General features: G+C 41.0%; 2 protein-coding genes and 1 pseudogene across 2 annotated transcripts; 2 read left to right on the top strand and 1 right to left on the bottom strand.

Moving 5' to 3' along the window:
* The first annotated feature begins 138 nt into the window (after window positions 1-138).
* Window positions 139-223, top strand: LOC148374091 (U2 spliceosomal RNA; annotated as a pseudogene).
* A 429-nt stretch (window positions 224-652) lies between these two features.
* On the top strand, window positions 653-15218 carry tbc1d10b (TBC1 domain family, member 10b). The gene is made up of 10 exons (XM_088332210.1): window positions 653-1118; window positions 2540-3771; window positions 5366-5465; window positions 7321-7428; window positions 9205-9311; window positions 9415-9529; window positions 9796-9861; window positions 10773-10962; window positions 11054-11208; window positions 12390-15218. Exons 2-10 carry the CDS (start codon window positions 2558-2560, stop codon window positions 13275-13277), a joined length of 2943 nt encoding a protein of 980 aa, XP_088188336.1. The 5' UTR covers window positions 653-1118; window positions 2540-2557; the 3' UTR covers window positions 13278-15218.
* Window positions 15219-18987: 3769 nt separating this feature from the next.
* mylpfa (myosin light chain, phosphorylatable, fast skeletal muscle a) lies at window positions 18988-24173 on the bottom strand. Its single transcript, XM_088332199.1, has 8 exons — window positions 24028-24173; window positions 23789-23917; window positions 22249-22347; window positions 21549-21624; window positions 21142-21246; window positions 20985-21063; window positions 20715-20763; window positions 18988-19721 (listed from the first exon to the last, which is right to left on the bottom strand). Exons 2-8 carry the CDS (start codon window positions 23789-23791, stop codon window positions 19620-19622), a joined length of 513 nt encoding a protein of 170 aa, XP_088188325.1. The 5' UTR covers window positions 23792-23917; window positions 24028-24173; the 3' UTR covers window positions 18988-19619.
* Between the last annotated feature and the right edge of the window lie 1988 nt (window positions 24174-26161).

Raw genomic sequence — 26161 nt, 5'->3', positions numbered from 1 at the left:
TTGTGTTTGCTGTTAAAAACGTAATATTGGAATATAATGTTGTGAATGTGCTTAATTGCTGTTGAGATTGTCATGATTGTTTTCTGTTTTTAGTGTCAATAAATTTGTTCAAACCAAAAAACCTAGCACGACAGAGCCTTTTTGCAATCCGGAGATGGAATAAGAGCTTGCTCTGTCCACTCCGCGCATCGGCCCGGTATTGCAGTACCTCCGGGAACGGTGCATTCGCAATGATCGCAGCAAGGCTTTAAGGCTAGGACCTTAGCTTGGCCTTTTGGCTGAGATAAGAGTCCCGGCTCCTAGGCTTTGTAGCGTATTATGAACTGACCGATGACGAATAATGGATAATGAATAAAGAATATAGAACAATAACCCTTAAAAAAATCCTCCCCCATGAATAAAGAAGAAAGAACAATAACCCTTAAAAAAATCCTCCCCCATGAATAAAGAAGATAGAACAATAACCCTTATATCCCCCCCCCCCCGCCCACAGTGAATCACGTCATTACCGTAACTTGTATGTATATTAAAAGTATTAAAAAACAAATATTTGAAATAGTCCGCGTTTTGTTGCAATAAAAAAATGACTTCATAAACCATTCAATTGGGACGCCGTCACGCGTCTAAGAAAGCGTGCGCGTACTCAATTCCGCGGACGCGCGCACGTTCGTGGCTGTCAGTCGGAAATGCAGGCGGGTGCCCGAGGATGTACCCGTGCTGCTTAACTCGCATAGTTATAACAAGATAAGTCTATCATCTCGCATTTTGCGAATGCAGGAATTAAATCGACCGGTGAGCTGTTTGCTAGAATGAAAAGATTGACAAGGTAGCGCGAGCTAGCAAGAAATGCTAACACAGACGGACGGGAACTGCTAGGGGAAGCTAATAAATACTAGCTGCTAGGCTAACTGGCTAATACCACCCACTACCATCCATCACTACCACCCGTAATCACCGAGGGTCCTCATCCTCCTAGCTGCACCGGTGGGTGGCCTCCCCCGCATTTATTTTCCCACTAAGAAGCCTGCAAGAGGAGCTTTCGCTGTGGCGGGCAAACGCACGCCCAGGAAGCACCGGGACACCCGGGCGGAGAAGTCGCAGTGATAACGCGGGCGTGGGTGAGTTGAGCTTTTAACGCGACTGACCCGAGTAGCCAAGGCCGCGGACCCCGACTGTTGTTGCCGACGGGGCCTCTTGGCTCTTCGTGTGCGCCTTGGCTAATTATTTGCGTGTAAATCGTTCTCGCTGGACGGCCAGACTTCCCATATGGGGGTGTTGTTAGCTACCGACGAAGGCTCCACATTGCTCGATCAGCAGAATGACGGATCAGTGCAGTGTTGATAAGGGTGTTGTGCTACCGTTCAGAAAAGCTCGATAGGCATGATTAATTTAAGGCCAAAGATGTTCCCATTGTCATGCGACCTGAGTAGTGCACTGGCAGTCTGCTACAAAGTAGAATCACTCATCAGATCCTATTTATAAGATCCGACCTTGCGTAAGAGGAAATGCAGCCTGACATGTATTGTTGTATTGTTACGTTTGAGAGAGTGCGACTCGCTATTTGATGGGAATCAAGAGCGATGCTTAAAAAATATTCCCTTTTCGTGGGGTTCATGGAATTTTCTCGTACTGTGTGTCGGTATTTGAAACTATTAATTCAATCCCTTAATAAACAAGACTACGAATAATAAACAACCGGAAAGTACACTACATATGCAATTTTGATTTTGAATGCTTTGGTTGGTCGTCATGATTGAAAGAGAACAGAGCTTCTATAAATCATTTTGAAAAATTATCAGGGGTAAGGCTACCCATGTTACATTACATTATTTTCTCCCAGTTGTTTTTTGTGTCTCCCTCGTTTAACTCAGCTGCAGCACATAAAAATCTCTGAAGTAACTGGGGGGAAAAAATGGGGGGAAAATTAAAATTGAGGACCTGGATTTCCTCCCCCTGCATTAAACGCAATAATCAATATAGAAGATGACAGGGGTCTTGAACGTGGTTTCCTCTAAGGGCAGCTGAGGTTCTTGCAGACCTGTTTGGAAAATAGATCACCAGGTGGACAGTCATTGTGATTTTCTAGTAACGTTATTTTTTTTTAGTGGCTAACTTATTTTATATAATTAACCTAGTAATCACATAGTAAAAACTCAGCAATACCATGATAAACTGTTATTTTAGAAGCAAATGTCAAACTTGGTACCCTTTTTGCTATTTAGTCACAAAAGGTAGCTTAAAAAGGTTTGGGACCACTGTTTTTTGGCATTTGTGTGGACAATCGCTTATGTGATGTACTTTTCACATCATTGTTGATATGATTGCAGTTCTCATTCAGGTGCAAATATTGACTGTCATTTTTTGCAATGTAAATAAGACTTCTACAAATTTGTGGAATAATGGTAAATCAAAGAAGCGTCAAATTGTAATTATCACTTCACCGAACCAGATTTGAGGATCTTGTACCTCATTCATTTAGGATGAGGTGTTTATGTTTTTTGGCTGAATGACTTTAGCAAAATGTCCATCTATGTTTTAGGACAGCTCTCGTCTCAATATGGCCGAAACTTCAGACCTGTCCTCGCCGCCGCTGCCTTCCTTGGTTGAAACCCCATCGGATCCTTCTACAACACTTGTGGCAGCCAAATCTCCCCCCTGCAATGACTTGAATTTGACTGGAGACACTCCCACTGCGCTGTTGTCACAGCCACCGCCTAGTTTGACACCTATCGACACTTCAGTGGGTGATGATGGGTCGACGGTGCCCCAGAAAGGGAAAGTTGTGGAGTCCGATGCTTTCGTTGAAGCAGAATTACCAGAACAAGTGTCCCCATTGCCCGACATTACCTATGGTCCTAACCTGTACCCCAACATACATGTTAGCCATGACCCTCCGCCTGCTGTCAGGGCTGATCTCTCTGTGGCATGTTCAATCGGAGCAACCCCAGTTGAGGCACCCCCAGTTGCAACACCTCTGATCAATGCACCCTTAGAAGAGAAACCACTGGAAATCTCTAAGAGTCCTCCCCCGCCTGTGTCCCCCAAGCCCCAAGGCCCCATCAAAGAACAGCCGCCCTGCACCCCACCTCCACGGTCAGAGGACCGCAGTTCTTTAGTGTCGCAACCCAGCCCCACGGTACCGCTCATCCAAGAACTTCCCCCTAGCCTCTCCCTGTCCTCTACTTCTCCTTCAACAACGGGACCCTCCAGTTCCACAGTGCCGCTCATAGAAGAACCTCCCCCTATTGTCCCCCCTCTCCCAAATTCTCCGCCAAGAACGGGACCCTCCAGCCCCACAATACCTCTCATCCAAGAACCTGCTTCTGTTCTCCCTCCGCCCTCTACTTCTCCATCAAGAACAGGACCCTCCAGTCCCACAATGCCGCTCATCCAAGAACCTTCGTCTATCCTCCCTGCGCCCTCTGCTTCTCCATCAAGAACAGGACCCTCCAGTCCCACAATGCCGCTCATCCAAGAACCTTCGTCTATCCTCCCTGCGCCCTCTGCTTCTCCATCAAGAACAGGACCCTCCAGTTCCACAGTGCCGCTCATCCAAGAACCCAGTCTGCCCCCCCCAGGCGCCCAGCGGCCTGCCCCTGACACACTCAGCTACCTGGAGTCTGCTAGCCTGATGTCCGGAACGCTCGATTCGCTCTCAGGCCTCGGGGACGATGGAAGTTCGCTGGGCTCTGATTCTGAGATCAACGGCTTGGCAGTGAGACGCACCGATAAGTATGGCTTCCTAGGTGGCAGCCAGTTCAGTGATGGGAGGTCAGTTTGAGAGGTTTACCCAAGTATTATGTATCTGGGTGTTATGCTGTGAATTAGAGTGAAGATCGGTGCTAAACAAATCTAGCCTGCGGGTATAAAAGTCCGAATCAGCCTGACCAATTAAGTTGATTTGAGGGACCGAGCCCAAAATAAATTCAATTTTCATATTTTATTAATGAGGACTCGACAAGGGAGGAACTGCACTTTTGGCCAACTCTGCTCCCATTTGTTTCACAAGTTAAGGTACTTTATATACATAAATATACATACATATATACATATATATATAACAAATGACGGGTGGATAATATAAAAATAAAAATTTGGCAAAAGAAAAGCCCAGTCCAAACCCGAATGTAATAATTGACGTTTTAGGCCCGACTTAAATTTGGAGACCGGTTCAGGCTCTGAAATAAGATCTTACCTCTACCGTGCATTGACAGTTTCATTAGCAATTGATAATTTCTAGAAAAGAGCATCCTAAATTGTTGCTGTTGGGTTGAAGCTGAATATTCACCTTTAAACAATGTCAAAAATGTAATGCATTAACATTTAGTGTTCAACACTGACACTTATAAAACGTTAATTTTTACATTCATGTTATAAAATCCTTTTGGTTTGAATTGTATATTACAAAGAAAATGTTAAACTAAAACCCAAAGGTGAAAGTGTTGTCTTTATCGTAAAGACAGCTAGGATGGGCTCCAGCAGAAAATTGATTAATTTAATCTGGTAGTTCTTAAGAAAATGCGGGGGGAATGGATGTAAAAGCATCAGATAACAATTCTTAATTGATGAAATTCAAAAAACAGTTTATTGGTCATTACACGTCGCCCCTTATTATCGTTGCATATATTGATCATCAATGACAAGCCATCACTATTTTATTTGGCTCGTATTGAATGAAGGACAACTTTATTTGAACATCAAAATAAAAACGGAACAAAAACAATAACTCAACAACAGAATAATGTTACATAATATGTTCCAAATGGGGTAGTAAGAAGCATATTCTTATATTCCCTACCCCTTCATCTTCCCCACCAAATACACCAATGACATAACAACAATTAATAATAACAATTATGAAATCAGAATAGCAACAATAACACAAAGTTAACTAGACGCACTATTCCCAATCTCCCGCACCACTCATTCCCCACCCTCCTCATGTCTATTCCGCCAGGAATGTTTCTTTGTATCTAAACCTGAACAAGAGAATATTGTATTGTCTGTATACTGGATAAAATAGTCACATTTTGACCCTAGGAGAGCATTTGGTATCTATATTATGGTTCCATTGTGCCAGACACCTCACAGAGCTGCTTTGTACAAATGAATGCAATTGTCCCCAGCATTACTTTGCATCGCCATCTCTTTCCTGCAGCTCTGAACTTCCCTATTAATGTGCATGCGCTGTGATTCACATGCTGTGGGTTGTTTGTGAGTCATCAACATGCACTGCCCTTCTTGAAACTCTCAGAACATAGCTATATGTTTTGAAGAGCTTGATATTTTTTATGCCTTTTAATAATCAACATGTATGGGCTTTGATGTCATGATTGTGACGTTGTTGCATTGTTCATTGTAACAGTGACCGGGAAGTGCGAGTGGAGGTGGCCCGGCAGAGGGAAATGAAGTGGCTGGAAATGTTCAACAACTGGGACAAATGGATTAAACATCGCTTCCAAAAGGTATTGGTATATGCCAGTGTCTCCAATGTAGTGGCCGCGGGCACCAGGGTGCCTCCTAAGTACAGCTGAGGTGCCTGCGGACCTGTTCTGAAGATAGCTCACCAGGTTTATTGTGATTTTCTTTAAAAAAAATGTTTTTTTTTTAGTGGTTCACTGAGTATATAACCCTATCCCCAAGAATTGATCTGGTAATAACATAGTAACAACATTTTAATAACATAAGTTATTTTAGAAATGCATATAAAACTGGGCGCCCTTTGTGCCAATTATCGACCAAAAGTAGCTTTCTGCTTGAAAAATGTTGGAAACTGCTGGTATATGGTCACTGAGTGCTTTGGATTTTCATAGAAACCACCTAAAACTAGGGATGCAGTATATCTGTTTTGCCTAGCAATTTCGATGACTGACATAATTGTACTATCAGAGGCGGATACCGATAACCAATACCTTTCTTTTTAAACTGCATTCATATTCAGAACAAAATAAAACACTGAGGCCAGAGCTTGACTTTTTCATTCAATCAATACTTACTTTGTCTGTCAGTAATGGTGAATAGAATAACAAGATTTTGTTATGTGCTACATAATACTGACATTTAGAAAGTGACTGAACCTAAGCTGCCCGACGAACGAGTTGGGTTCCGGACAATTGTCCGTAAGATGAATTTGTTCGTAAGTTGCTTCAGTGGTATATTTTGTATGTTTAAGGGTTATACAATTATGTTTAAGGCATAAGACGGCACAGACGGGCAGAAGATGCAATGAGGTATAAGTAACCTGTATTGTTTTTTACTAAAAAATAAAAAGAAATCGTAAAATAATGTGCTCCATAAAGAAAAAAAAAGTGAGGTTTAACTTACTTTTGGAAGATAGGCTTCAAGAGTTAGGCAACTTCCTCCTTCGTGATAAAAAGTGGCCGAAAAAAAGTGTTCTGACCATTTTCTCAACCGCATCAAGCTTTCTTATTCAACTTTTATTTCAAAAGAAACTGCTTGCCACTTTACACCAACCATATTGAATGGATGCACAGGATATTAAACAATAAAAATGTCAAAGTTATTAGTTGACTGGAGATACAGTATAGAATGTTTACACACGAACTAGGAAGAGGAAGCCTGATTTCTTCTTCGGGGTAGATGCTGGGGGACCTGTTACAGTGCCACCACTCGTTGCTAGCGGCGGAAAGAAGCACTACAGTAATGTCCTGTACTTGGAAAAAAGGTGCACTCAATACAAAATCTAACCTACAGCAATGTCCAGATATTTTTCGACATCCCGAAAAAAATGTACATGTCTAATGGTTAACATAAGTCGAATGGTCGTAAGTAGGGGAGTGTCTGTATATGGGTGTGTTCATTATGTGACTCGAAATGTGTTTTTCTGCAATGAACGGAAAACAATACCTCAAATGAAAATGCATCACTTCTAAAAATGTTATAAGTCCTTCATGACTGAATGACAATTGTGTGTTGGCTAAATAAACATCACTCGTTCTTTTCAAGTCTTAGCTGAAAACATCAGTAGACATAATCAATCAAAATGAACACCTGCTGATGCATAAAGGGGAAACTACAACGGGCAAACGTATCATTTAACCAATTATGGCCGTGCAGATCTTTCATAGTGCCATATGTGAAGCAAATTTTGACTTGATTGAATAGTAAAACGTGGCTCCAAGTGAGTCATTATTGGGTCTATTTTGATGCTGTTAAATGTTGCTGTTATCTGCCCGATATTTTTGGCCCAGATAATTCTTGTGCATGCCTACCTGAAACAATTATTGGAAAACAAATAAGTCATAATAATTTTATCGAAGTTTAATCAAAAGTTGTTATTGGGCATTTTTCATGTCACAGGTGAAGATGCGCTGCCGGAAAGGGATCCCATCGTCGCTCCGCTCCAAAGCCTGGCAGCTTCTCTCTAACAGTCAGGAGCTGCTGGATGCCAACCCTAAAAAGTTTGAGGTACAATAGTCGGAAAAACTGCAGTACAGTAAATGCTTCCTATTACCGTGTGTTATGCTCTGTCAAGAGGTCGGCGGGGCTGTTTTATTTGGGGGAACCTTTCTTTCTTTTCATAATTGCACTTCCATTACAAAGTGGTTTGTTTACATTTAGTCTCCACGCAGTGCATTAGGCACAGAGTGTAAGCATTGAGTATGAAGTGTAGACACAAAGTGTAGCAAACACTCAAGTGACCCCATTAAAAACTTGTATAACATGAAAGCATAGACATGCGAAGAAAGACAGGGTAACGAGCCAAAAGAAAGTCCCCCCAAGACAGGGAAGTTTTGTGAAGCGTATATAGCACCTTACTGCGACAACGAATGGAGAAGAGGAATAGACCGTATTGGTTGCTATGTTAAAAATGTTGGTTGCAAGATGCCAATTAAATTGAACTGTCTCTTCTAGACATTACGACCCAATTACACTGATAAGTCGCTTGAGTTTTTATTCAGTGAAAATTTGCCTAAAGCCGTAGACTTGGCATGCCCTAAGGGGACGTGTTACCACCAGTTTTGAGCAAACTTTGTCTTCTTTCCCCAACAATATTATGTGATCAGTTAAAAATAATAGATTTTTTATTTTTGTTCGGGGGGATTAGAGGATTTCTTCTGAGGGGGAGCGTGACAGAAAATTATTGAAAAACTCTGGCATAGGGTAATCGTTAACCAAGCTTTCTTCTGTCTGCTACCTCCATTGAAGTTTTTGTTGGGGGTAGTTGACCTGATTAAACTTAAACAAATAGCCATTCTGCGACTGCTTCATTAATCTATGCTTGTCTCATGTCCGAATCGCAAGTTTTGTAGCTCTAATTCTGTCCTAAATGAAAATCAAAAGTCTTCAACTGTCTTTGACCATATATTTTTTGTATTTAACACATTCAATTCCTTATGCTAATCATACACTTAGTCTTATTCTTAGTGGCATCATTATTGTGGTTGTGGTGACTTGGACTGATATGGAAGATTCTAAATACTTCTCACTTATTGGCCCTTGTACCTTACTTGAGCGGGAAGATAAATGTGGTCTATAATGTTCCAATCGAGAACACCCGCATTTCTCAAATGCTTCTCATTATATGTTACAGTTTTGTTTTGTTTTTCTGGACTTTTTGGTGGACTTTCCGAAGGGATGTCAAACATTTGGTCAGCAATATGTTGTCGGAATGCTTACTTATAAAACAAGTCATCGTTCTGTTTCTTATCCACAAACTATTTTGAAATACAGTTTTACCATATTTGGTAGGTGTTACGCATAACATAGATTGGGAAGTGGGCAACCATTTTTCAGTTTGTAGATATATTTTTGTGCTGATAAAAATGCCAGGGTGCTGACCTGTTTGGACTGCAAATCTAAAACTACCATATACTTGTTGTGTATGTTTTCCATATAAACCACAAACTAACATTTTAATACCAAAACAACACACTTGGGCCTTGCTCTACTTCACTTATGCCTTACTGCTGTTTATTATCCAATAATAATCTGTAACCATTAACCTGGGTTGAAATGGTGTTGAAGTGACATCCTGGCAAAGGGATGTTGGAGCATTGAAAGGTGTAGGTAGCTGTAAGCCTCTTATCTTACTGCCTAATCTTGCCTTAAAGTTGTGTCAGTGGCTGTAGGGAGGAAACCTTTATTCCTGTTCAGCATCAACTTCCTGTGGTTTGAAGTTTGTGTCATCGTAAGCACTACTGAACGCTTGGAAACCAGAATGGTTTTTTGTCCTGTCTGCAGGAGCTGGAGAGAGAGCCAGGCGAGGCCAAGTGGTTGGATATCATTGAGAAAGACCTTCACAGGCAGTTTCCATTCCACGAGATGTTTGCAGCCCGTGGAGGCCATGGGTCAGAATCAAGCTAGTTGAAAAAGAAATGCAAAGTTTTGAAATCGTTGATTGATAGTGTTTATCAAATTGGGATGTTCTGCTCACGTTTTGTGGGTCCGCAGGCAACAAGATCTGTACCGCATTTTAAAGGCGTACACCATTTACCGGCCTGATGAAGGCTACTGCCAGGCGCAAGCTCCTGTGGCTGCTGTCCTCCTCATGCACATGCCCGCTGAGGTATGTGAGTATTCTGGTTCTTTTAGGGCCCCTTTCCAGGTGTTCTGTTTTCGTTATAATCATACAAAGTTGTCATCTGCTGTGCCTAGATTTTTTTTTTATGCTTGACATTTCATTCTTATTCATTTGCCTTTGTGAATTATATAATCATCTTTCAATGTTATGTATTGTACTTAAACAGTTTATACTGTAATGCTTTTTCATACATTATGTCATTATGTGTTGTGCTATTGGCAATAATGCATGTGCACCCTTGTGATCCGCAGCAAGCTTTCTGGTGCCTTGTGCAGATCTGTGAAAAATATCTTCCAGGCTACTACAGCGCCGGACTGGTAAGTTGGAATATCTCTTGCTCGGGATGGGATTCAAAAAATGATACTTTGGAAGGGAATACCATTTTGGCTCGGTACTTTTAAGCACCAATTTACGTGAAAACAAGAGGTACCATGTTTTTTAGTCCAGAAGTGTTTGGCACTTTTACATAGCACACTTGGTATTCGTGTACTGTAGTGGGGTCATCACTCGCAAATTGTTGAATTTCCAGAGATGTTAACCAGGGACAACTGTCCACTGCCAAGCCAAACTTTTTCCATTGATTGACAGGTTGCCAACTTTTCTGTGTTGACACAGGGCGTGGCTGGGCTGTACCACGCTAGGCGATTCAATTTGATATAATAGTGCAAACTTGCAGGCTTAATGCAGAGTATTAAGTAGATTGACTTAATTCAGCTGCAATTTTTGTGATTATTTTCTTCAAAACTATGTTTAAATTATTCAAGCTTTGTGTGGTCGTTGCGTCAAAACCTAAATTAACATCAACATGACACAAATATAATTAAATAATCTTACTAAATGTAATTTATTGATGTTTTGCCTTCACTTATTATCCCGTCTTTTCTTAAATTCGTGACGTTCTGCTATTTGTCTTATGAAGTAAGAGTATTTTTTTTAATTGACTGGTTGGGCTGGAATATATAATAAGCCTCCTCTTCACCAATCTGACAATGTTTTTCTTAATTTCCGGTCCAACAAGTTATCTGAAATGAAAATGTGTGGTTAATTCTTTAGCATTTATTGCCACATACTATGTCAGAAAAAGACAGATCATTGGTACCAATAAGTACCAGTATCGATTTTCATTTTCCAAGGATGGAAAAAGTACCAGCTCAAATGTAAGAAATACCCATTCTTTTTTGTTGCCCTTGGTCTGGTTTTGCCAACTTGTGTGTTCTTCTTCCCCCAGGAAGCCATCCAGCTGGATGGCGAGATCTTCTTTTCACTGTTGCGCCGAACGTGCCCAATGGCTTACAGACACCTGAAGAAGTTCAAGATCGACCCAATCCTCTACATGACCGAGTGGTTCATGTGCATCTTCTCACGCACGCTGCCTTGGGGCTGTGTGCTGCGCGTATGGGATATGTTCTTCTGCGAAGGTACCAAATACAAGTCAACTTTTGTTGTTGTGGATAGGTGGCAAGAAGCATTGCAACTGACACACATATTGAATGTTATGTTTTTGTCTAGGTGTGAAAATCGTGTTCCGTGTGGGCCTGGTGCTGCTTAAGCAGATGCTGGGCTCGGTGGACAAACTGAGGGAGGTGCAAGGCATGTACGAGACTATGGAGCGTTTACGGGGTATAACACCAGAGAACATCAGGGAGGACAACTTGGTCCAGGAGGTACATTGCTCTACAGAGTTTTGCTTGGCCCTGCCAAACGTCCACGATAATAATAATCTATATGCTGAAGCGATATCCCCCAAGTGGAAGGTTGCTAGAGTGAAGAACACCCTCATAATTATATATATATATATATATATATATATATATATATATATATATATGGATATTTGTAAAAACGGATAGGAATGTCTGAAAAGGTTGGTTTTGATTCGGGATTGGAAGATTTACAGGGTAGCAGAATTCCTGAAGTCAGCTGGTAATGTGTTCCAGAGCTGGGTAGCGGTTGAAAGCTCTGCTACCCATGGAGCACAGACGGGCAGAAGATGCAATGAGATGAAGGGAGGAGGAAGATCTGAGGGTGCTGGCCGGCGTGGCAATGTGTAGGAGGTGGGAAAGGTACGGAGTGGAAAGGTTATAGATGGCCTTATTGGTGTGCTGAAGGATTTTGCATGTGGTTCTTTGGTTGCCAGTGGAGGACAGGAGTGATGTGGTGGTGAGAGGCGGTTTTCTTAATGATATGGTCAGGAGAGTTCTGGACCAACTGAAGTTTATGCCAGGAATTTAGACGTAGGCTTTAGATGACGGAAATATAGTAATCAAGGTGGGGTGTGACAAGGCTATGGAAAAGTATAGCGGTTGTGTGGGGGCTGAGGTAGGGGTGAAGATGGTGAAAGTAAGAAGACGTGTAATGTTTTTAGTGTGAAAGTACGGTCGAGAATGACACCCAGACTCTTGAACTTAAGGGAAGAAAAACTAAGGAACTGATTATGGAAAGAGAATGTGTCAACTTCAAACAGGGCGGATTTGGTGCCAGTGGTTTTATGCCAGTTTAATTTTAAAAAGTTGTCTGTGAACCATGATTTAAATTCAGAAAAAGGAAGATGGTGAGGGAGGTGACTGGGAGTATGGAGTTGGGTTTGCAGGAAAGGCAGAGTTGGGTGTCATCCACGAAGCAGGAGAAAGTAATGTTAAATTTACAAAAGATAGGGTTGTGAAAAGAAGAAGTATCAGAGCAGAAGGAATGGATAAAGAATGGAATCATTGGTGTGCTGTGCGGGTGAAGCCAGTTGAAGTGATTCTACTGATAAGAATGGGGTAAAAGAGGGTATCATCAACCATTGCTCTTCATTCTGTTCTCTGAACTCATCTGAACTTAAATATCCCTCTCTGTCATACAGGTGATCCTCCTCCAGGTGACTGAGGCGCTGATTGAGCGTGAGTGCACGGTTCAGGTGCGTAAATGGCGCGAGTCCCGAGGTGAGCTGACTCACCAGCCAGGCCGTCGCCTGCACGGCACCAGAGCAATTTTTGAGCAGAAGCGCCGTGCCTCTGCCATCAGCTCAGGAGGCAGCTTCTCCTTCCTGGCCAGCTCCATCCCACCGCCGGGACCACTGAGGGCGTCGTCCTCCCTTCTGTCGCTTCCTGGTTTCCGCAAGTCCAGGACGCCTTTTCACTCCCAAAGCAAGAAAAGCTCATTTTCGGGGCCCTCGTTTTCTGAAGGCGCACGCTCACAGTCCCCTCCTGCTGTCGGCAGCCAGAAGCCGCCCATTCCGCCCGGAGCGGTGCAAAGGGCGCCACAAGTCCAGAGCCCCCTGGTGGGGACAAGTCCACAAAGCTTCAAGAAGTCACCAACGCCCAACACTTTATCGCCCTCCCCTAGGATCGTTTCGGAGCAGATAATGCCCGCGATCCCTTCGCCCACCGCCAACAATGCCCCCTTGATGCCAAGCAGCAACGCCAACAAGCCATCGACCGAGTCGCCGCCTGGCATACCGATACCTCGCGTGGAAGACGATGGAAGCAAGAAGAAAAAAAGCAAGGAGGACAAGAAGAAGGAACGTGAAGATGAGAAGAAGCGGCTGAAGGAGAAGAAAGAAAAGGACAAGGCAGAGAAGGAGAGGCTGAAGAAGGAGAAAGAGCGTTTGGATAAGGAAAAAAAGAAATCTGGAAAGAAGAAGGACAAAGGGGGTGCAGGACCAGGGGTGGACCTTGACAAAAATGGGGCGGCCTCTGCGGCAGCCAGAGATTCTATCTCACTGGAGCACGAAAAGAAAAAGGCAGAGTGACACAAAATTGACCAGGTTTCAGTCAGAAATGAAAGATTTAAAAATAATAAAATGTTTGCCTAGTAGCACAAATGGCAACATCATTTTTGAACTTTTTTCAGTCAAGCCTCAATTACAATTTTTCAACAAGTTAGTTGAAGATCTACACAGACAAATGGAAAATTTGAGAACGCATGTTTTCAAAATTGTTATGGTCTTGACAATAGATATTTGGCAGTTGTGCTATAATGCTGAAGAAATAGAACTGCCTGGATGGAGCACCCTATGAACTTGTGTTAGCAACATGCTGCCACTTTTTTCTCATCTTAATAATTTTATTTCAACGATGATGAACCACAGAAGATGTACATAGTAATGACAAAGCTCGGCATACTATTCCGTTTTAAATGGATGGTGATTAACTCCTCTAGCCACCTATCGGAAGGCTTTCGGGGTCCCAAGCTATTTATTGGTTGTTGCGGTGCGTGCCTTAGTAGCGTAGTGTAGCGTTACTTGAAGGCTGGTGGCAGAAGATAGTCCAACCATCTAGTGGTGCTTTTGTGTTTTTAACAAACAAATAAGTGGAACTTAAAAAAAATATATTTAACGGTTTGCAGTGTAGACCCCAATGCTGACACATGAGGAAGAAAGTATTTAATTGGGTAAATTTATCAATTTACAGAAGTGTTGAAAGTCCAACAAGAACAATTATAGACATGCGGAATTGAAAATCACCCACAATTTGAATCAATGGCTTTAATTTTTTGATCTCATGAATTTCCCAAGAGATTTCAAATTTTTAAAAATGTTTTTCTTGTATTTTTCCATTTTAGTTTTCATTTTTTCCCCCGCCTCTGGAGAACGCTAATTTTGCACGCATTTCCCCATTTTAGGTATTTACAAAATTGTGGGAAATAATATTAGAATCTTTTTTTTTCACCATTTCATCACATACTTTTAGTTTTTCAATCAAATTTGTTTGTAAAAACAAAAAGGGGGTACAGATTCTATTAACAATGCTTTCCCGCCTCAAATCCACATTATTCTTGAAAAAAAACAAACTATTATTTTCCGTCTCGATAAGATTTTTTTTTTTTGACGGTGTTCCGACTTCCCCTCAGTAAAAATGAGACCAAATGAGTATTACTTAAAAATCTATAATGCATTTTATTTATACAAATGTCCGAATGTAATCAGAAAATGATGAAGGATGTTATTTGCACTTCTCCAAGTTACAAAAAATGAATTGTTTCTACTCTTGTCTATGTCCCAATCCTCAACCCATTTCTTTTTAAAGACAGCAAATTGGGCGTTTCCACTGTGCTCATGTAGCATAGATATTCACTGTTTGATGTCATGTAGAAATTGGTTAATTTAATCAAATATAGTATATCATGATGATTGGTATTATTTTTCTAGCGAGTTATTGGATGCCTGGCTTACTGGAAGGTTGTTTTGTTCTGGGAGTAAGGGAGTGCTCAACTTCCTAATTCTTGTGATGTAACTGTTCAATTATTGCCATGACAACTATTCAATGACAAGCAACACTTTTTGGACTCCCTTTCCATCCTTGTCTTCATGTTGGTGTCATTGTGGAAGGTCTTCGTGTATCAAATAGGTCCTCTCATGCCAACACACTCCCAACTTTACACGCAAAGTTTCTATGCAAACTATAACTGGACAACGTTGTCACAATGTGTCACCATGGTTACTTCAAAAAAATTGTTTTTTGTTAAGTCCTTTGTGCATTTCGTTCATCTTCCATCAATGTAGAGTTTTTTTGTTTTCAATGTTTGTGTGTTTGAGTTTACAAGTCACTCTCTGGTGAAAGTGAATTAATTGATGACGTTCTAGCTAAGTGAATTCATTCCCTCACATCGACGTGATGTATTTAATAAATAATAATGATTACATTTGTGATGAATAATAAATGATAATATATTAAATTTGTCCTATATCGAAGCAGCATATGTTTCTTAAAATACTCATGTCTCCTACGCCTCATCTTTTGAGTTCAATCGAAGCGCAACTGCAATTTTTGGTAATTTTTCTTAACATTTTCTGCATGTCCTTACATCAGTATTGAGAAATTATTGTTCTATTTTATGAAGGAATGATTACTTGCACCGTGATTTTTTTTACTGTTGGTCTCTTGCCCTTTCGCCAAAATAATTTTGTAGCAATGAGTTGCAAATTTCATATATGCAGTTAAGCAAATGTTCCTTGAGTGCTTGAACGTGATCTTGATGTGCATCGGCCTTTTGTTGCCGTGCAATTACATTCAGCTCCACTGCGTGTCGCTATAAGTCGGTAGGCCAGAGCTATTGATGGAGGAGCTGTACAGACAAGTTCTGAGGGTTACAATTTTCATGCCAACAATGTATTTTATCAGCTAAATGAATTTGGTTGTGCAGACCTGGTCGATGAAGTCGTTTTTCAAATCTTGTATCTTTCCTACATAGGCTTTGCATGTGCTGTTTCCTTCGGTCACTCGTTTCCTTGCACAGTCCAAAACGTGCATGGTAGGTTGATAAGTGACTCTAAAATGTCCCTAGGTATTGATATCTGTGAATATTCATGTCAAGCCCTGTCTGGCTGGCAATCTGTCCAGGGTGTCCCCTGTTCAATTTCAGCTGTGATGGCCTTTAGCACCCCTACAACCCTAGCGACGGATAAACAGACAATAAATGTCAAGTCCGGTTTATTTGAATAGCCCTTAATCACAAGGAGTCTCAAAGGGCTGCACAGCCTATTGCAAAATAAGGACTATTATTACAACATCCCCTGATCTAAAACCTACATAAGGGCAAGGAAAAACTCAAACTCAGCATGAGGAAAATAAAGAAACCTTCCAAGATGACTTGGCTGTGATGGGTGTTACATAACCAAACAATAACATTTAAAATCAAATATAAAATAATTGAAGTATAGTATAAAATAAAACCGATACACAGACATAAATGTAACGCTACATTAGTTTTAGGTGGGAGAATTCGCGCATGCCTTTGTTGTTGTATGCTTCTCAATTCATCCTTTTGGTTTTCTATACTAGTTTTACATTTAAAATGCTTTTAACAATTATTATTTTTTACGTTGAGGTTGCAGTTTCAAAGTATGGCCTAAAAAAACTATAGTAACAGTGTAAAAAAATTAACAGTCGGTTATTGGTTTGAACGCAGACTATATCTTAGGTTGCTGCTTTTCCTCTGGGGTTTTCCATTCTCTTGCGCTGCATTGTCTGTAAATATGTCTCAAAGGAAGGAACGTTCTTGTTTCCAAGGAAGTCAGTCATAATCTATGATAGGGGTCGGAAATCGTTTTGAGTCAAAGAGCCATGAAAGAAAAATATTAAGATTTTTTTTTAAATTTATGAAATCATAATGCCAGACAGAGCCTGTCTCCCATATCAACAAATATACCACTTAAAACTTGTCTCTCACGTTATTACTTAAATTCTTGAGACTCATTTTGACTGTGGTATCTGTCAAGTCATGTTTATTTGTATGGCCCATGATCACAGAGTCTCAAAGGGCTGCACAAATTATTGCAAACCACAGACTATTATAAATACTCTATACAACACGCTACAGTGGGTATTAGCACGTCACATTGGGAATTTGTATATTGTATTCCTTTTGCTTTATTATTGTATTGTTCTCAGCGAAGGGATGCTGCTGGAAATGTGAATTTCCCTGCGGGGATGAATAAAGTATCTATCTATCCATCTATCTATTATGACACCACCCCCTGATCTAAAACCTACATGAGGGCAAGGAAATACTCAAAAACCTCAACATGAGGAAAATTAAACCTTGAGAAAGGACGACACATGAGGTAATCCCCCTTCCAGGATGACCAAGCTGCAATGGATGTTGCAATAACAATTAATACACAGATATCAACAGGTAATATAGGTCACCCATAAGCTATAGAATATAAGTGAGTTTTAAGCCTAGATTTAAACAGTTCCACTGAGGTTGCAGACGGAATCTCTGGGGGGAGAGCATTCCACAGCACTGGGGTCCGAATGGATAACGCTCTCGAACCTGGTCGACTGGTCACTCGATTAACTTGCTATGGGTCGTTGCTTGACGTTTTTGGCAAAGATTGGCAGATCGACCCAACTATCGATACTGAGCGAGTATTTGGATCGGATCGATACTATTGTTCTGGGATTGATAGTGTCCTACCAATTTAACTAGCACAATAGTAATGATGTTAGTGAATCGTAATGTTGTACATAAATAATAACTTTTCTATTGGATAAATTATGTTTGCCCTTCATATATACTTCTATTTTCAAAATATTAAGCATGGGAAAGTATTATAGATGTCATATTGAGGACATTGCCATACACCCATCCATCCATCCATTATCTTCACTGCTTATCCTCAGTAGTGTCGCGGGGGTGCTGGAGCCCATCACAGCTATCTTCGGGCAATGGACAGGGGACACCCTTAACTGTTTGCCAGCCAGTCGCAAGGCAGACAGAGACAGACAACTCACTTGCTCATTCACACCTAAGGGACAATTAACCTGACGTGCATGTGTTTGGAATGTGGGAGGAAACCCACGCAGGCACGGGGAGAACATGCCAACTCCGCACAGGAGATTCCATCCCATGACCTCTAAACACTCAGCAGCCATGTCGCCCCATTGCTCGACAGCAGAATTATTTATATTTTTCTACTGTTAAAGGGGCAGTGTGTATTATTTTACCACCAGATGTGGCTGTATTGTGTAGTGCAACAGAAAACAATCGCACTAAAAAAAACACTAGGAAAAAATACAAACGACAAAAAAGAAAGTCATTGAAATTCACATGTTTTTTTCTCAGCGCTTTGGAGGTTTTTGTGTATCCGTAGCAACAAGATTGCCGACAATGATGTCAACTCCCTCTAGGTTAGTCTAATTCTATGTCAAATAAATGAAAACTAACTGAAAATATGCACGTTTATATGTCAGTTCATGTACTTTGCTTATAATTTTACCAATATCGTTTTTATTCAAATAAATATTCATTTATTTTTATCACTAGGATGCGCTAAATAATAAAGATCATGCCTTTCAAGTTTGCTTTGTGGTTATTTCATTTAAAAAAAAGAAACTGTTTTATTTGCTAAAATCTTTGCGTTGTCATAATTATAATCTAACACAAGGCGGTACAAATATTCAATGAGTATGACATTTCTAAGCAAGACGTATCGCTATCAGATCGGAATAGATCCATACTACCCTGTATAACTTGGATCGTAACGATACCAAAATTCCAAGTATAGCCCACCCCTAGTTTTCAGGTGTTTGCAGTTTGTTTTCTGGGTTTAACATCATAACGTGTCTCAACAGTGAACATTGATTGTTTATCAAGCTTCCATATAAGGATCTATTGGAGACATACAGCCAAAACAGGGTCTGTTGGTGTACCACCGCCAGTGTAAACGCCAGTTAAAACTTTGCCCCATATATTTAGAACCAAACAGGTGGCAGGATGTGTTTCTGCGGCTTAGCATACACCGATATTGGAGATTCACTGTGGCTCTATGATAACTCTTGAGTCCGATGTACTCATGAAACGAGCCATATCTTGTTCAAGAGCCATACTTCCATGGCTCCTGATCGCATTTTTGTAAAAAAAAAAAATCAAATAAGCTTTTGTCAAATTAATTTAGGTCCAAATCAACAACACTTCAACTCTTTCTTTTGGTGTCATCAAAAATGGCAAACAACAGATATCATTCAGGAGGCTCTATTTATTTTTCTTGAATTTATCACCCCCCTAAGCCCACCAGAGAGAGCCACTGAGAACAGACACTCTTGTACAAAAGGAAAGAGGTTTTATTCACAGTTTGTCCCTTTTTTTATTCAGTACAGAGGAAAGGCAAGGATGAGTAAAGACGTCGTGGACCAGTTTACGGAGGAAGAGGAGGCGAACGACCACGCCGGGAAGGGCGGAGCAGGAAACGGCGCCGAAGACCAATATTTTCTTTCGGGGATGTCCTCCTCGCCCTTGTGTGTGTCATCAATCCAGCACCAGAGGACCTCTTCGGAATGGGAATGAGGATCCCCCCCCCAGGCGGTCTCGAGAGGACGCGCAGAAAGAAGATGGTTGGCGAATGCGAAAAATGAGGATGCCATGTTTTTATTTAAAAGCATCCCCTGTTCCCCCGTAAACCGACACAGACATCCTGTGAGCCCCAGCAAGTCTCAGCCTTGGACGAGAGAAGGGGGGGTTGGGCGGGGCAGGGGGTGACCCCACGGGTAGACACGGAGGGTGGGATGGAGTAAGGAAGGCAGGGAGGAAGGAGGCAGGGAAAAGACAGGAAAAAGCGAAAGGATTTGTCGTCTTGCTTCCCATCTTCTTCTTACTCCTCCTTCTCCTCTCCGTGTGTGATGACGTAGCAGATGTTCTTGTAGTCAACGTTGCCCGCGACGTCAGGGGGGAAGGCGGCCCACATGTTCTTGATCTGAGCAGAGTGCAACAAGAAGCCAGTCATAAGACACTAGTGGCGGTTTGGCAGCCCATACTATTGAAAGAGCCATATTGGACCAAAGAAAAACATGTTTGGAGCTGCTTAAAATTAAAAGCCTGAGAAAATCTTTAAAAAGAAGGCAACACATACTGTATGTATATTTTATATATGCCTATAATCATTGGAAAATGTTTAGAATGTTTCTGGATGTTTAGAATGTTTGTCCTCCTACAGAAACTGCATAGTTTTCTATGATCAAACATTTTTGAAAATGCGCCAGGAAGCCACTAGGGAGCGCTAAAGAGCCACGTGCAGTTTCAGAACCACCTGTTGCTGACCCCTGTGCCAGTTGAGATAGGATGAATAGCTTATATTAAAGTGTTATTGGCTTGCTTTGTTGTTCTTAATTCGTCAAATCAAATGTTAATGTTTAGTTTTAAAGGAACAATGGGTATTATTTGACCACTAGATGTCGCTGTATTGTGTTGTGCAACCGGAAACACGTGTTAAAAATGCAAAAGGACGAAAACAAACTACGGAGACTTAAAGTGACCAAAACACACAATCTGTTTTAGATTATTTCCCGAGCCTTACAGAAGATTTTTGCTTTTTGGGGGTACCCTTGCCAGCAAGATTTTATGCAATCGTGTCAACTACGTGAGACGCATTTTATGTATGATAAATACACGTATGAAGACTCCCAATTATTTAAAAAAAAAATTACATTTATATAATAGTTCATGTATTTTTGTTTATTGTATATATCAATAATGGTTTTTTTCATTGAAGTTTTTTTTTACCACAAGGAAGCACTAAATATTGCACTTTAAAACGAGATTTGACTCCTCCTTCTCCACTATCTTCTCTGGTAGTGTGCACAGGTCAACGTATTATAACGTTTTATCAAAAGGGCTTTTCAAAAGTATGACAACTTTAAAAATCGCACCAAATACTTCCAATGAAGAAACAATAGTCAGATCATCTTACCTCCTCCTTGGAGAACCTGTCACACTGAGTGGTCAGGAGCTCCTCAAGGCTGCGAAAACAAATTGATTCACAGTTTTTGGAATGCATGATAGTAATAGACACGCAATCCACATATAATAACCACTTAAGGAATAACGTTTGAGATGTTATAGTTTCTAGAAATATACTAGTATAAATATTTAAAATAAATGACTGAGCAAGTGTCTATTTGTGATGAATATGAAACATACGTAAAGTGCTTTGATGTTTTTGATAAATGTTTTAACTCACAACTCCTTCTTGATGGTTCCGGTACCCGCGGGGTCCAGGACCTTGAAGGCGCTAAGAATAACGTCCTCGGGGTCAGCGCCTATAGAAAAAAAAGGTCGGGTATTCAGATGAACAAAATCAATAACTGTATTTAGGTGGAAAATATTTAAACATCTACCCTTCAGCTTCTCGCCGAACATGGTGAGGAAGACGGTGAAGTTGATGGGGCCGCTGGCCTCCTTGATCATGGCCTCCAGCTCTTCGTTCTTGGTGTTCAGCTGGCCTGGAACGATATCCGAATTCAATCCTCAAGACAGTAAAACAAATGTTTCTCCAGGGGAGTGAATGCTTATACAATGTAAATATGTTTCAGGCCATTCTATATAAGGTCTTTATTCTGAAATGGCCAACCCATGGAAATCGGAAATGGAATGAGTGATAAAATCTCAACGATCAACCAATTCCCTCAATGTGTTGTGTGTAACTATTTTGTCCTCCATGGTATATGTCGCTTAGCCTTTTTTCCTCACATATGATGAACAAAGTGAGGCTGTATCTGTGTTGAACAAGACCAAATAAACTCACCCATAGAGGCCAGTACGTCCCTCAAATCATCTTTGCTGATGATGCCGTCTCTGTTCTGGTCAATGATTGTGAAAGCCTGCAAGGAGACAAAATGATGGACCCATGAAGGAGACCTAAGATATTTTTGGTTCTGTCTTGCGTTCAAGAGGAAAGCCAAAACCCTGTGGATGCTTGTCAATCAGAGTGTCCTCTTACTGGAACAGGGTCCTTACAGTAGAGTAGCCACATTCCAAAATGGCCTGTGTCGGCTTTTCTTACGGGTTAATTTGGGACGGCCTAGGGAAGGGAGCAGCTGCGGGGTCCATCATCTCAGCTGAAACTCAAGATCTTTTGATTTGGGTCTTGGCCTTGCTTATCGTTCTCAGAAGAGGGTGTCATGATCAAAGATAGTGTGGCCTGCGTCACTGGCCTTTCCTGATGTGGATTTATGGATAATCTTGGTGTGGAGGGGGTGGCGGTGAGTGACCGCGGTACGATGGATGTTAAAGCTAACCAAACAGGAAGGTAGTCAGGTTCTTTTCATTTCAGTGCAAACGACGTGTTTGTTGAGGTGTCGGTTTGGTAGTGTTTGAGATGCGCCGGACAAAAAGTAACAGTGTTGAAAATGGATCCAGGCATAAGTAAACTCCATATCAGTTTCATGGAGAAATTGTGGTGGAAGTGAGTACTACGATTGGAAGGTGTTCCGTTTTTTTCTTACCTCTTTGTACTCCTGAATCTGACTCTGCTCAAACATGGAAAAGACGTTGGAGGAGCCGCCATCTCCGGCTGCCTGCCTCCTCTTGGCCTTCTTGGGTGCCTGCAGACCAAGAGACTTAGTTAGTGACCTACTTATGTAGTTGGCAGTGAGAAACTAATTTAGTCTGATCAACATTTATTAATGGTAGGAATTTTAATCAATTTGCCATATTGCTTTTTTTAAACATTAACAGTAGTTCTCCTTTATCATAATGGCATGTTTTATGTTGTACATGTTTTGTTTTTCTTACTCAAGTACATATACAGCAGTACATCATCAAATAATGATATTGTTTACCTCCAGACTTTTACTTGGTTTTATATTGTACACATGATTGTTTAGTAAGGTTACTAAGGTTATTAAATCACATTTTACTTTTTTATAAAATCATAATTGTTTTACCCCTCTGCTATCAGACTCTTAAACGGCTGCAGATCGAACAATACACCACGGACACGTTCAGCACACTACAAACACTTTAAACTCGACCATACTTGGACTATTCTCGCATTACAGACACTTTCAACTGTGTTTCTATCTATTTTTTAATCTTATTGCCTTAACTCATCTTGAGTTAATCTGGTATTTTTATCTTTTTAATACTTGTAATATTATTTTATGTATATAGTTTCTATTTTTTACGCTGGCAACTGTGCGGACAGCAGCGTAAAAATTTCATTGTGAAGGCAATCGTGGTTCTTTACTGTGCACATGACAATAAACACTTACTATGTATTTGATCCCTTTTATACTTAGTTTACATAATGTTTTATACTTTATACTTTTTTATGCGTGTTGACTCGCTTGCATACTTTTTCATTTGCCCACAACGTATCATCGGTGTTTTCACTTATACTATTTCCATTGTGGTTGGCCACTTGGTTGGCAAATGTACCTGCCAATCTGATTGGTGCTGTTATGTTTAAATTCTGTCTCTGTTTCCACTAACCTTTCTACATACTTTTTTTGCTTTGTTTTACATCATAAATCAAGTTCTTTGATCATTTAAAATTGTGTACGCGTAAAACCATTTTTATATGGGAAAACTATTGTCAAAAAAGACTCGTTTTTTTGTCAGACCTATCTCGTCTTGCTCATTTTGGCTCAGATCCGGATCGTCTCGGTCAATTGTCGCAGACGACATCGTTATCGTAGATTGCTAATATTGCCGGGCTGCTGTGAGTTAATAGGTTTAGTAAGGGGAATTGCAATCGTTCATAAGGCTTACTTCTGATTATCATCCTTTTTACACTTATTTATTAACTCTTGTTTGCAACTCTATGTCTTACTTTCTAACTAAACTCAGGTTTAATTGTTCTTCTTTGGGATGTAAATTTAGACAAAGTCCTTTCTCTTGAAGCCTTATGAATGAATTTGCATCCTTGATGGGGTGCACTTACTCCAATACATGAAAGCAACAGGAAAGAACAACAACAAAAGAGACCATCCCACACTGCAAACTGAGAACTGGAGATAGAATGAGTCCACATCAGCTACTCACCATCTTGAGACGCTGAGAGCGGAGGTTTGAGACGACGAAGAAAGAGAGGAGAGGGTGAAACCGCGTCAGTCCTCCGCCTCCAGGGGGCTTATATAGCCCTGGGCCTCCTCGTCTAACTTTAGCCACAACCTCAAGTTTGGATGGGGGATAAAAAAGAGAGCGAGAGGGGAGGATGCTTATGGACGAGCGGATGGCAAAAGGCAAGAAGACTGAATCGCGGCGTTGGCGTATCCACTTACAGGCGAGCCGAAATAGATGCGGGAGTCTTGGAATTGAGTTAACTTGATAGCCGAGAGAGCTTGCGGCAGGTCCTCTGTCCCACGTGGACTAATAAGGACATTGAGGACATGGATGCTCGAAGGAACAGGAAACAGAGCGTCCCTCCGCCCTTCTTGCGTACGAGCCGACCCTCGCCGCCTTTATTTTTGGGTCCCTGGTGGGATGTAAGGAGTGGGCATTCGACACACATGACCGTCTAGGACAGGGGTGGGCAAACATTTTAGCCGCGGGCCACATTGGGGTGAAAACTTTGGGAGACAAGCCAGGCCGGGAGGAAGAAAATGAATGACTGATTGATTTGATTGTTTGTATCTCTTTACTTTGGTATTTATGTACGTATACATCTTTGATTTAACCATTTTATTGAATTATGTATTTAAGTATTGTTAATGGAACCGTTTTATTGAATCATTTATTAATGTAACTTATTTTTAAAAGAAATATTTTTACTTTTGAATAAATGTAATTCCCTCCGCTAGCCAGCAAATGATCATAAGAGGGAGCAGTAGAGCAGGCTCATGCAGACTCAGGGGTTAAACAATACAGAAAAATAGGCTACAAGTACCGTAATACCTTGCTATATATTGGTTTATGTTCACAGTTTTGCTCGCTACATTGCGGATATTTATCATGCATTGTGTTCTTCATTCTGATTGGCTCAGAGTCAGTTACTCCCACCGTTTACCCACACTTCATTGAATTTCTTCACTTTGACATTCAGAGCACTGGGCAGAAATCACATCACATCAACACTTGCTGCAGGCCCTCGCGATGCTTGGTTTGAATGAAACTGTCTATTTCCCCTGGTCAACCCATGATCCCCCATGTTGGTTTCCTGCATGATCTCCCCAGCTCCCATACCACATTTCCTCATGCTGAGGTTTTTGAGTTTTTCCTTGCCCTCGTGTAGGTTCTAGATCAGAAGATGGTGTAATAATAATCCTAGTAGTTTGCAAAAAATCTGTGGTCTGTGCAGCCCTTTGAGACACCTTGTGATTAAGGGCTATACAAATGTAACGGGTGTAATAATAACTTTTGTTTTATTGAAATTCCTGTTGAAATATGTTGTATAGTTTCTGTATACGTGTCCTGCAATGATGAGTCCAACAGTGCCACCTGTTGGTATGTGGTAAAGTTTGGTTTGGCTTTAGACTTTGCGACAGGAAGGTGGGGTTTTTTGGCAATCTACAACGAGCTGCCAACGGTAAGACACGATCTTTTGGTGTTCCGCAAAAAGTTAATTTTAAACGTTCAAACCACAGCTGACAAATCTCAACATGCACAGTAATGTGATTGATGTTGTCAAGCTGTTTGGATTTATTTTCGTTTTGTTTCTGTCGCCTTTTATGTTAGTTTTGCCGGACGTTTCATGTTGTGCTAAAATGCTAATTCCCCTTATAGAGATCAAAGTCAGCAGAGAAGCTCAACACGTGTTGTGTTGTGACTCATTCATTTGCAGCAACTATAATAAAAACCTCATCATCCAGTCCAGCGTGAATGTGGATCTTTGGTGGGACAGATACACCGCGGTTACACGAATAAACACTTGACTTGACTTATTTTTTTAGTCATCTATAGTTATTTATTCATATAAATACAAAAATTATTTGAAGATAAAAAAAAATATGAAACATAAAGGCCTTTACTGGACAAAGAGCCTTTGAGCCTTTAATATGTAACAAAGGCAAATGACGCAACGTCATTGCCTCGAAGTAAAAATATGAAAGCCACAAGTGATGCAATGCGTATTGAACAATGTGCTACTCAGAATTTCCGAACAAAATAGTTCTCCCCCAGTGATTTGGGATCTGGTATCATTATTGTCACACATCATTGTCAAACATCCTGCCCATCAACGCAAAAGCCTGGCACATCTCAAAAGCTAGGACGACTCCGTACACCGAAAATCAACGGCGACCAGATGATGAAGGTGCTGTATCTGATTCAGATCAGGGAGCTCCTCGTGCTGTTGGTGACCATGGAAACCATTACTATCTGTTTTATGTGGGGGAGCACACCCTTACCCCCCCAAAAAACGGCCTGGAGTGTGATGGGTGATGCCAGGCTGCACTTGGTTAACACCAAAGAAAGTGG

This window comes from Urocampus carinirostris, chromosome 1, assembly GCF_059441175.1.
Source record: "Urocampus carinirostris isolate Australia breed hairy pipefish chromosome 1, RoL_Ucar_1.0, whole genome shotgun sequence".
Classification (NCBI taxonomy): domain Eukaryota; kingdom Metazoa; phylum Chordata; class Actinopteri; order Syngnathiformes; family Syngnathidae; genus Urocampus; species Urocampus carinirostris.
This window is presented reverse-complemented; position numbering and strand designations above follow the sequence as displayed.